The following is a 12,622-nucleotide window of genomic DNA, read 5'->3' as shown; positions in this document are numbered from 1 at the left end:
GCTAGCATTCGTCGAAAATATAGTGCATGCACAAACGTATTCAACAACACTGCCGTACTACAACGTATACCAGCATGCTTCATCATGCTTAACTTATACAAAATGTACCCATAACGTATGTCAGCATATTCACCAAATTTTTCATACGTCGGCATATGCTGACTAAATCGTCAAGGAGTGACAGGGTCAGAATTTTTTTTAAGCACACACATAGTGTGTCGGGTGTGGTGAACATGCACCCAGACCTGACCTCAGTAATCACTACAAAATGAATATGGTGTATGTCTTAATGTATGGGTATATTTTTACTGTTGCTTGGTAGTTTTCTTCAGTATATTTATTGGACAATTTATGCAAAATTAGTAGTGTGTACTTTTACATAATTTGGCTCATTTAAATCATTAAAGTACATTGTCATAACACTTACTGTAGCTTAAAATAAATCATTTTACTGATGCTCACCTCCAGATTGTGTTTCTGTTTCGGTTTGAGCTGACTAGTCTTGGCAATCACAAGTCCTTCCTGTGTGACATAGTAGATGTCTGAGTGATTGGATGTAGGACTGAAGGTGAAGTGGATCATGGGATTGAAACCCTGTCAGTTAGTGGAGAAAAAATAAATCAAACACTGATTTGCCTAAACAATTCAAGCACTGTGGCCAGTGGAATGTGGAGCGCGGCCTACATCCTTAAAATCCAGGTCTTGTACTTGTAACATCAATGCTTTGCTGCCGTAGGTGTTGACTAGAGAGGCCGCACTGTTTCCCGCAGACACAAAGCCGTGATACTCAGCCATGTCAAATTCTGGACGAAACTGGTTCACAGCCTGAATATGAACTATTACTGTGGCAACAGTGTACTTCCTGGAGTCATCAGCCTGGTAAGCCTGGTGAGAGACACAAATGTAGAAGGAGAGAGAGAGAGCAGAGCAACGAAAAGGTGGTTACTTGATTGTCTACGTTTTTGGCGCAAAAAACCCCAAAACAAAACAAAAAAAATGCAATAATTTGAAAACCAATCGGGGCTTGAACTTGGGTGTAATGGGTTGTAAAAGTAGCATTGTAGAGCATTGTGAGCAATCAAGAAATTTTGACGGATGTTTTTAAATAATTTTAATAATCCACAAAACATGAATAACTGGATTTATTGGTGCAGATGGGGGGTAATCTTGTGCAAATGTAGGTGAAAGTGGAAAAGCAGATACAATATGCAGTAGTGTTTTGTGCATGTACCTGTGCAAAAACAATCATGTTATGGCACTTGTATGTACTCTGGTGTGTTTGCCAATAATCAGTTACACTCATTTGTAAGCAGACATAAAATAATAGGTAATATGAATTTTGCCTACTATTAAAACAGAAACAAAAACAATCAGGCCAGATTTCCTCAATTTTGAAATCTGGATGGAAAAAAAATCATTAATGGGAGGCCACCTTTACTTAATATTGATGATGCAAGTCTTACCATGACCTGCAGATGCAGCATTGGAGTAGTCAGTCTGTCCTTCACCCCCTGAATCAGTCTCACCTCCCCCGTTTCTCTGTCCATCAGGAAATGACCATCATTGTGCCCTAGTGCAAAAATAAAAATACATAGTTACACATGTAATTGCACATTTGTAGTATTGGTTGTCTGTCTGAAGTACCTGAGATGATGGTATAACTGATTGGGGAGTTGATTCCTGTGTCTCCATCCACAGCATGAATGGGACCAGGTGAGAAGTCCAAAACAATGTCCTGTAACACATGTTTGGGTTGAATGGAACCTCGGGTACTTAAAAAGCAAGGTGAGGTGATGCAGACTTTGCGGCTGAATGGTATTGTCGAATGTAAGGTGAAAAGGTTGAGGCAGGGTGGGGGGGGGTTAATACCATAGGTCAAGTCTTCAGAATTTTCAGAACTCCAACATCAAAACTGTATGTTCTAAATTAAAAACAGTTCCTTCATGGCATCCTTGAATGAACACAAGGTATATTTAAATTCGTCCATTTGCCATTTGGGTCAAGGATGAACGCCGCCAAAACGTAACATTGATTGGACTAATATTTTTGGAGACATTACAAATATTACATAACAGTGAACAATGGGCGTTGATAATTACATTCTGGACTCATACGCCATTCAAAATCATTATAGAAATGTCGCATAATTTATTACCTCCCTTGAAAAGGCTTAGCTACCTAGTTTATAAACACTACCCAATCTACAGCCCATGGATCCCCACGGGCACCAAGCTACTGTGTACCATTAACTGTTTTATACCTGAACTTTGGTTAGTGCAGGACAATTTCTACATAGGCTGTCAATGCAACTTTGAGATGTTTAGAAGGAAGTCTCAACCATGTTCAAAGCTCCAGTGTGTAAGATTTACTGTCATCTAGTGGTGAGGTTGCAGATTTCATTATGCTTTTACCAGTCACGATTTTGTTTCCCTTCACATTTTTACTTCTTTGGTGATAGGGATTCATGCTCATCATGCCTTGTCTTGTTATAAGCAATATTTATGATCTTTCATATCAGAAAAGTGAAGGTTCTCAAACTTCGTAGCCTGACATAGCAACAAGTAGACAGTATAAAAGGGAGCAACGTCTTATTTGTCTTCTCTTTTCTTTTGTCTTCTGGCCACGCTGCAAAATGCAAAAGAGAGTACATATGTCCCTTTTGGAGTACTGTATCAACATGGCGGCCTCCATGAGGGGCCCCGCTCCCACTTAGATATGAGAGACGCATTCTAAGCTCAAGTAAACACATTGTTTTATTGTTGCAGATAACTATGCACAGTGCTGGCCTTAACCAATTTGGCACCCTAGGCAAGATTTTTAATGGTGCCCACACCCACACTTTCGCAATGATATAATAACTTGGAAGGGCTCATCAGACACTTTGGGGGGGGGGAGCGAAGAGGAAACTATTGGCCATTCTCTAAGACTAAATTGTTGTGCTGCAACGCATTGTGGGAGTGTTAGGGTTTTAAGTGTTGCTATTGTACTTCATATGGTTTAGCAGTAGGCTTGGGTATTGAGAACCGGTTCTTTTTGGGTATCGTTAAGAAATGATTCGATTCACTGACATCAATAGCCTTTTTGCTTAACGATTCCCTTATCGGTCCTTCCGAGTGGCTGTTGTTTTTGAGGGTGTTTATTGGGAAAATGATCATTTCTCTACGTTGACTACAGACCCTGCAGTGGCTCTGTAATCAACCGCTTCTGCAGCACGACTCCACTTTGAAGCTTGAACCAATGAAGCACTGCTTTGATCTGCTGGCTCGTTGGTTCTTTGATTCACTGCTCTTCAGAAGCGGCAAGTCCGCTTCTTAGCCCCTCTCAAAGACATTATGTGAAATTGTGAGTCACTTTTGTGTGGATTAAAGCCACTAACTGAGACTCTTCTCTTGTTGCAGTCAAGATACGAGAATCGTCCTCTGTTCCGTTCGCACAGCTCCAAACGCTGTGCGGCTCTCTGATGAGACAGAGTCAAAGCAAATTGCTGCTTTAAATAAAATCACACCTCTTTCAAAACGTTGTAATACAGACAATAAACTACAAATCAACTAAAATGTTTTTCCTCCCAAAATAAGACATCCTGTATTTAGCTTGGCCAGATGTCCTCCTTTTTGCCACAAACTGAGATAGTTTCCAGCACTGTTAGGTTTCAGTTTTGAAACGAGAATTTGAAACATGCATTTTTAAAACACAAATTTCAAAACTGAAGACGGATTGTCAAAACAATGCCAGAAACCATCTCAATTTGTGGCAAAAAGGAGGACATGTGGCCACCCTACCTGCATTCTTTATGTATTATACATTGATGCTGACGTGCAGTACAACAGGCTGCAAGAGCTCAGCTCAGAGCTATGGAGAGATATTCATGCCAGTAATGTCTGAAAGGAAATTCTTTTGACAAAAACTATAGATTTTGTTTATTTCTATTTACATATCCAGAGATCAAGGATCCACTATGTAGAATTTATTATGTCCAGAGTTTAAGGATTCAGTGACCGATTTCATATTCATTTACTTTAAGACTCAATGAAATGTCATTGACATAGAAAACCTGTAAAGCCTACTTTTAATACACAGAAAATTCACAAGAGGTATCGATAAGGGAATCAATAAAGAATCAGATCGATAAGCGGAATTGATATCAATAAAATCTTATCAATATCCATCCCTATTTAGCAGTGTTGCTGATTTGTTGTGTTTTGTAGTTCAATTGGTTTAGTCAGTTTAGTTGAATATCATGTTGCTGTTACCATAAGTATAAAGTGTAGTGTGTTTGATGGCTTCCACCATTGTGGCTGTGGTGTTGTGTGCAGAAATAAACACACCTCCTTGTGGCAGGATGCAGAAAAGACAAAAGCTCTGGCTCAGTCTTTCTTGTTCCATGCAGCTTTCCACACTATTGTCATTATTATTATTTAACAGACTTTGCTATGCAGTTAAATCAAAATGGACTTATATTTATTTTTACATTAAAAGATAAAGAGTTTTAACTAGTTTTACTATAAGAATAGTGAAAGTTGACTTTATTTTTTTCCCCAATGTGCCCGTTGATAGCCGGGCACCCTTAGCAATCGTCTATACTGCCGATAGGCTGGGCCAGCCCTGATTATGCACTAATGAATAGACAGTCATTAATGCTGTATCCAATTTTTGCTGAATCATACACACTGTAGCTTTAACTGTCAAAAGTAAATACATATTCAGAAGTATGACCCTGTTGGAAAAATTCACATATGCCATTAAAATTATCATTTACTCACACATATATATATATATATATATATATATATGTTTTTTATTGACCATCATCCTCCTATTACCACAACCTGAGATGAATCCTGTGAAAATAATTGCTTAATATTCCAAAACCGTCAAGGTTGCAGACAGAGGCTTGATCAAGAACTGCATGTCCCTGTTTGTGGTTTAACATGAGCCAGCAGAAACTGATTAATCAGAGGAACAGAATGTTTCACAGCCTTGAAGTGCCTTGTATCTGTCTGCCTGCGATGTGCATCATACGATCACATGTATGTAAATGAATGATTCACCCTGTAACCTCCCATGTTTCTTACAATAAAAGGCTCAGGAAAGTGGGACCTCTTCGGAAGACTGCACAGAAAAGCTGCAAGTTCTGTTGAGCTCTTCCCCTTTGTGCAAAGCCACTAAAAGAATTTCTATTCTGTCTGGTTCCATTGAGTCTTGTGTTTGTATGTGCAGGTAAAAAGGGTTAAACCTGACATATTTCCTGGCGCCATGACCCGGATGTCAAAGAAAGAAAAAGAAAGTCCCGGGGAGTGAATTCTCTGCCAGGCCGGTGATTTAGAAGTCAGCCTCCGACCGCAACGCTGGACTGACGACATCCGGATGGGAAAAAATCAGAGTGGACCGGACAGACCGAAAGTAAGTAGGAAAACGATGATCACAAAGACATGACACAGAAATAAAAATCATACGTAGAATAGTGGCGCTCAAGGTCCACAGAGAAAAACATGTGGGACACGTTGAATAAAAACATAGAATTTAACAACAGGATACGTGAAAAATAATAGTGATCAAATTAACACAGGATTTTACAACAGGATACGACAACAGGATAACCAAACAGTAAAAAGGGACAAATAATCATTTGTTTAGGTCTCCCTAGGAGACACTCCCACGAATGACCAAAATGGGAAACACACAGGGTAAACAAGTTTACGAAAATGATCCAAAATACATGCATCGATTAAACCCTGACTATACGCGGTTTCTGGAAAAATGAGGAAGAAAATACAAGTTTAATGGAAAATTGTTAGTCGATCCCATACAACAAATTGTCGATAAACTAATAACAAGCGCTGCGATGAAAAAAAGGAGACAGAAGGAGGAGATATTTTTTCTATATACAAGTATTATATATATTTTTTCTATATATTTTTTAATATTTTCTCTTTGGATGAGTTCTATTCAAATGATGAGGTGTTTTTCCAGGGTGGATTTCCCCGCGGACTGGCCGTGGTGGACGCCGCCCTCGGGGCAGGGGAAGAGCACATGTGATATTTGACAGACAGGAAAATACCTGTTGGAGTTGTGGACAATTTGGACATTGGGCACGAGACTGCCCCTATCAACAAGGTCCATCTCAAAGGAAGGGCCCTGCTCCATCAGCCCCTCCCTTTGAAAAATCATTAGAAGCTGCAAAAACTGCAGTATTTAAATCAGATGACATTCCTGTCACACAAACTAACAGGCAGGATAATGCTGATGATTCTGACAATGACAAATTGGATTCAGTGGACTTTGGTGGAGCATGGACAATGATGGGCAAGAAAGACAAACCCACCATCACTTTGGTGGTAAATGGTTTTCCTTTTGAGTTCTTGTGTGATACAGGCACATGTAGAACAGTGATGAACACACTGCCCCCTAAAGCAAAAGAATCACACAATAAAATGTATATGAAATCAGCTAATGGTATGGCTAACCAAGAAGTAATGTTGAAACCAGTGAACATTACTGATCCAGACACCCACCGTGAAATAAACAAACCCATTGTCTTTTCTCCAACATGTCCAGTGAATCTCCTGGGACGTGACTTGTTACAAAGTCTAAAGATTGGTGTCCTCCCAACTTCAGGAGGAATGAAAGTGGTCAGACTGACTACAGATGACATATTTTATGACGCCACAGAAGGGACTAGATACTCGCTGGACCTGACGGACATGACACAGGCTTCATGCCTACTTCAAAATGCTGTAAAGCAATTGACTGATTTACAGCATGCACTCCATCCTGAACAGTTACACATCACATTGTACTACACTCACAGACCAGACCCCATATCAAACTAAGTTTTCTAAAATGACGTCAGAACCACAGTCTGTCGAATACATGTACACAGACAGACAATCAACAGCGGTTTGTGGAGTGACTCTTTCTCCATCTGCAAAAGCCCTGTTTTTCGGAGGCTGCGCCCCCCACCTCTCCCTGTGCAAACCAGAAACGTCAGAGTGGAAGGATCTCGGTTTTCTGACCAAAAAAGCCGAAAATGCACTAGATTTGGATGCCAATTCAACCGGCAACTGGGAATACAGTCCATCATTGAACCTATACAAAAGACTGATGTATTGCAAGGTTGATGTACTTCCAGTGGTGCACGATGAACAAGAATGAGATAAGGAGCTAGTATCAGCTATGCTTTCAGATACAGATAAAGCATTGCTGAATACACTCCCACCTGAACTTTGGGTTAACAGTCCCACGGATGTGGGCCTGCTGACCTCCATTGCACCTGTCCAAATCAAACCAAAATCTGAGTGGAAACCTTTTGTGAAACAATACCCACTCAAACCCGATGCAGAAGCGGGCATTGAACCTGTTATTGATGATCTGCTCAAAGCAGGGATCATTGTTGAATGTCCTGATTCACCATGCAATACACCTATTTTCCCAGTGAAAAAAGCCAACGGTGAAAATTGGAGAATGGTTCAAAATCTCAGAGCAGTATGCATTCTCTACAATTTTCTTCTTTGCTGAACAATGGGAACAAAGAGGCATGGTGACCTGTACAGGAAAACCAGTCACTCATGCTGGCCTTTTTGTGAGACCTTCTATATGCTATAACCCTCCCGTCTGCACTTGCTTTATGCAAATGTGCTGCACACACTAAAGGCACTAATTATGTTTCCAATGGAAACCGCCTCGCTGACACAGTTGCTAAAGCGGCAGCGGCTGGTAATTATGGTGTTTCTGACACCTATACAGCTGACACAGACATTCCACTTATTGATTCAGATATTCTGAAAGACATGCAACAACAATCACCACAGCAGGAAAAAACTATGTGGTTGAAGAAAGGGGCGACATTGAATTCCTCAAACATCTACCTCATTGGTGACAGGCCCATCCTTCCTAAAAATCTTCATAAGACAGCTGCCATTGTGACCCATGGTCCTTGCCATGTGTCAACTGGAGGGATGGTATCACTGATTGAACAGCATTTTCACACCTTTGGGTTTAATTCCTACACAAAAAAACCTTTGCAGAACATGCATTGTATGCATGAAACACAACCCTCAGGGTAATATGAGACCAAAACGTGGACAGTTTCCACAGCCACAGTATCCATTTCAGACAGTACATATGGATTTCATTGAATTAAATCAAAGTGGTCCATACAAATACTGCCTGGTGTTAATTGATGCATTCTCCAAATGGGTTGAAATCATTCTATCAAGACATGCTGATGCACTGACAGTCACAAAAGCAATCTGTAAAAACATTGTCCCACAATATGGGATACCAGAAACAATGTACAGTGACAACGGGACACACTTCGTGAATGAAGTAGTGGAGAAAATGGCTGACAATTTGAAAATTAATCTGAAATATCACTGTGCATACCACCCGCAAAGTGCAGGACTGATAGAATGCACAAATGGAACAGTGAAAAGCAGACTGAAAAAATGCATGGAGGACACAGGCCATCCCTGGCCTGAATGCCTGGACTTAGTGAAGCTGTACATGCACATAACGCCGACCAGTTCAGGACTGACCCCATTTGAAATCCTCTATGGATGACCTTATAGGCTACCACTCTTTTCAATGGACTTGAAGATAACACATGAAGAACAGACTCTAGCTGGCTTTATGAGACAAACTTTACAACAAAAAGAAATATCCAATGCACATTCACTGCTGCCTGATTCTTTGTCTCCACAGGATAAAGTGCTGGTCAAGCCAGGAGATTGGGTGTTCGTGAAAGTCATCAAAAGAAAGTGTTGGTCCAGTTCACGCTGGGAAGGACCATATCAAGTGCTACTGACTACACCCACCGCAGTGAAGATTGCTGAAAGACCGACGTGGATACATCTAAGCCACTGTAAGCTGCAGCGTGTGCCAGGAGCCTCAAACGAGTAGTGGGGAAGTCTGACTACAAAGTGGTTCCACCGTATAGGGGTCGTTCGTCTCAACGCCAGTGAAGCAGGCGGATCCCTACTCAATTAGGTGTGGTTCCCTGGCGACATTGTAGCCTAGCAACAATGCCTGAAATGAATGAGCAGGGATAGCGCGGCCCAAAGAGGTGTACTTGTCCCTCCCATTGCTGGACAGGCTGTTGTGCTGTGGTCTTAGCATGTATGGTTCTGGTGGGACTAATGTTTTGGTGGATAGCCCAACAATGGATGCTACGTATATCTGTGGTATATCCGACCTACTGATATACCACCCTTTTGACTATTGCGTGACGGCCAATGGTTCTAGACGATTAGGTGAGGTTCCCGAATGGTTGTGCAATGCAATCTACACCTATTGTCGGTATGAGAATAAAACTGCCCCAAAACAATGCATGAATAATAATACTTGTGCTAACAATGCAACCTTAAGACGACTATTCTACAAAAAATCATTTGATGACAAAAAGTGGTGTTATAATTCGTCAGGATGTGGTTGTTCCACAATTGCTCCCTCCAAAAAGGGTAACAGGATACTAACTGATTACTACTGGCTCTGCAGCACCAATGTCTATGCCCACCTCCCTCCAGGTTGGGGAGGGACATGCGGATTAGTGTATTTACATGAAGAATTAGTTTACATCCCTAAACATCTATGGTCGACCTCTACTCTCAAATTCAGGGAAGCACACAGTATCAAATGATCCAAACGTACCCTAGTTGATACTGTAGGAGACATACCCCCAGATAAGCGCATCTTTGTTCCTCAAGCCGGGGTCAACCTAGTGGCAGATCAAGTGGAAATAACGATATAGTTTCTTACATTTTATGAACTCCACCCTCGCTATGGCAAACGCTACGATGGAAGAAATAAGAGCCCTCCGACTTATGGTGTTACAGAACCGTATGGTTCTGGAATTGTTGACCGCACCGCAGGGAGGTGTGTGCGCTAGAGTGGGCACAGCGTGCTGCACTTTCATTCCAGATAACACCGCTGATGGAGGAGCTATCACCTGAGCCTTGTGAGAAATGACTTAAGTTCGGGACTCAGTTGAGTCCACCATGCATTCCCACCACTGGGACCTCTGGTCCTGGTTTTTTTCTGGTACCTGGTGGCAACTACTGCTCAAAATGTTGACTCTGGTCTTTGCAATAATGGCTGTATTTTTTGTGTTATTCTGCTGTGTAATACCCTGCATCCATTCCATGATCGTTAAAACTATAGCGCAAACATTTGTCCAATGCAACGTTCTTCAACGCCAACAACCCCAATGCCACTATCAATCTTTAATGCGAGATGACCCGGACGCCTTTGATGATACGACTTCTGTGTGAATACGTAAAGCAAAACTTGAGATGACATCCATTCTGTTCATGATGTTGTAATTAAAAATGTCACTGGCAAGAGATTATAACTGATGTTTTAGAATGGTGTTTTTGTACATACGTGTTCATAAATGATAAACAGGAGGGATTATGTTGGAAAAATTCACATATGCCATTAAAATTATAATTTACTGACACACCCACACACACATATATATATATATATATATATATATATATATATATATATATATATATATATATATATATGTTTTTCTATTGACCGTCATCCTCCTATTACCACAACCTGAGATGAATCCTGTGAAAATAATTGCTTAACATTCCAAAACCGTCAAGGTTGCAGACAGAGACTTGATCAAGGACTGCATGTCCCTGTTTGTGGTTTAACATAAGCCAGCAGAAACTGATTAGTCAGAGGAACAGAATGTTTCACAGCCTTGAAGTGCCTTGTAACTATCTGCCTGCGATATGCATCATACGATCACGTGTATGTAAATGAATGATTCACCCTGTAACCACCCATGTTTCTTACAATAAAAGGCTCCGCAAAGTGGGACCTCTTTGGAAGACTGCACAGAAAAGCTGCAAGTTCTGTTGAGCTCTTCCCCTTTGCGCAAAGCCACTAAAAGAATTTCTATTCTCTGTCTGGTTCTGTTGAGTCTTGTGTTTGTATGTGCAAGTAAAAAGGGTTAAACCTGACAGACCCCTTTTAGTAAAATCCGGTTTTTGTATAGCAAATTTTGTGCAAAGCAGGACCAGTTTGCATAATACACATTAGTATGGAAGTGTGTGTGTAAAGTATATAAAATTAGCAAAGAGCCCATTATTAGATCTTGTGGTTCCATCGATTCTACTCTTTTTTTATTGTGTGACTGAGGACGGACTCATCAGCTGACCTCTTCCCCTTCTGTGACATTGACCGTGTACACCGGGCTGGTGCAGACGTGATTGACCTCATCTGGGAATATCATTGCACAGGGCAGGAACTGTGGGTACTGATCGTCTCCATCCAGCACCTTAATTGTGATGCTGGTGTTGAAGACTTCTGCAGTGCTCGTGTCCTAGAAAAAAAAAGATTTAATGCCTTTTTTATGAAGTGTTGTTCATTCAGGAAAACAATTAGTTTGTCAAATTATTAACAAGAAATGAAAGACATTTGTATTAAGCATATAAATAAAATGTGGCTAGCCTACCAGTGCGTGGACTGTGACAGTAAGCACAGGTTTTCTCTCGTAGTCCAGAGGTTTGGACAAAAGAACCTCACCCGTGTTTGGCAGATCTATCTTAAAGTACTCTGCATCCAGCTGTAGTACAAATGCACATGCACAAATACTGTGAATAAGTGATTTTTTATTACATCCATCATGCAGGTTGTGTTTTTGTTGCCATTTGTGTATTTCTTTGTTTGTTTGTTTTTTGTTGCTGTTTGTCAGCAGCATATTTCAAAAGGACAACCATGGATGGAGAAATAGGACTTGTGTCAAGGATGAAATTTTGGTACAAATTCTGAAAAGGGGTGATGCATGTCTTTGATCTTTTACCTTAAGCAATGATCCTGATCCTTCTTTTGATATTTGATCTCTGATCTTATTTTTTTTTGTCTTGATTCAGTATCTGAATCAAAGGGGTGGATCCTGCTTTTGATCCCTGAAATCTGATCTTTGATCCTGATTCCAGGATCTAGATCAAAAGGGAGGGTCCTGCATTTGATTGTTGGTCTTTGATCCTGATTCTTTTGATTGTGGCTGCAGCATTAAAGAAACCATAAACCATGATCAACATCGACTAATGAAGATCAGTTGTCAACTTCAGAATCATAGCTCTGCGATCAGGATCAAAGTTCAGGTTCACTGGACAACAATAAAGATATAAGTTGAACAATCAAGATCAAACTTCAGCAGTGAGAACAAAGAACACAATCACAGGGAAGCATTTAGAAGCAAAGTTGAGGCATTAGGATAAAGGTCATAACCAGCATTCTTGGAGAGTGTTCAGGAGCCTGTAATTATCTATCCACTGGTGTACTGTGGTCCAGCTCGAGGTAATGATCCAGATCTAATTACAAAAAAATAAATAAATAAATTTTCTTCACAGGAGTGGTCCACTAGACTGCGAAAAGGACTGGAACTGATGTCAGACTTATACTAAGGGGACTGTGGGACCTTGGCACAGGTATGGGCTTCACTGCATGCAGATTGACTTTTTGCTTTTGTAGAACCTACTGATGTCTGGTCGATGGAGTACATGAGTCTGTCCTTATCTTTGTCACCGGCTGGCACATGAAACACAACAGTGTCCACAGGAGTCAACTGAAAAAAAAAAACAAACAACAACAAATAACAAAC

General features: G+C 40.7%; 1 protein-coding gene across 1 annotated transcript in view; it reads right to left on the bottom strand.

Annotated features, from left to right (window-relative positions):
• Window positions 1-12,622, bottom strand: part of LOC117514922 — a 29,591-nt gene that overhangs the window by 7,435 nt on the left and 9,534 nt on the right. The window contains exons 5-11 of the mRNA XM_034175493.1: window positions 12,500-12,586; window positions 11,471-11,581; window positions 11,174-11,338; window positions 1,645-1,735; window positions 1,464-1,570; window positions 685-885; window positions 463-594 (exon numbers count right to left, since the gene is read on the bottom strand). Coding sequence (XP_034031384.1) covers window positions 463-594; window positions 685-885; window positions 1,464-1,570; window positions 1,645-1,735; window positions 11,174-11,338; window positions 11,471-11,581; window positions 12,500-12,586 — 894 coding nt within the window. The remainder of the gene's footprint in view (window positions 1-462; window positions 595-684; window positions 886-1,463; window positions 1,571-1,644; window positions 1,736-11,173; window positions 11,339-11,470; window positions 11,582-12,499; window positions 12,587-12,622) is intronic.

Source organism: Thalassophryne amazonica, chromosome 8, assembly GCF_902500255.1.
Source record: "Thalassophryne amazonica chromosome 8, fThaAma1.1, whole genome shotgun sequence".
In the NCBI taxonomy this organism is placed as follows: Eukaryota; Metazoa; Chordata; class Actinopteri; order Batrachoidiformes; family Batrachoididae; genus Thalassophryne; species Thalassophryne amazonica.
This window is presented reverse-complemented; position numbering and strand designations above follow the sequence as displayed.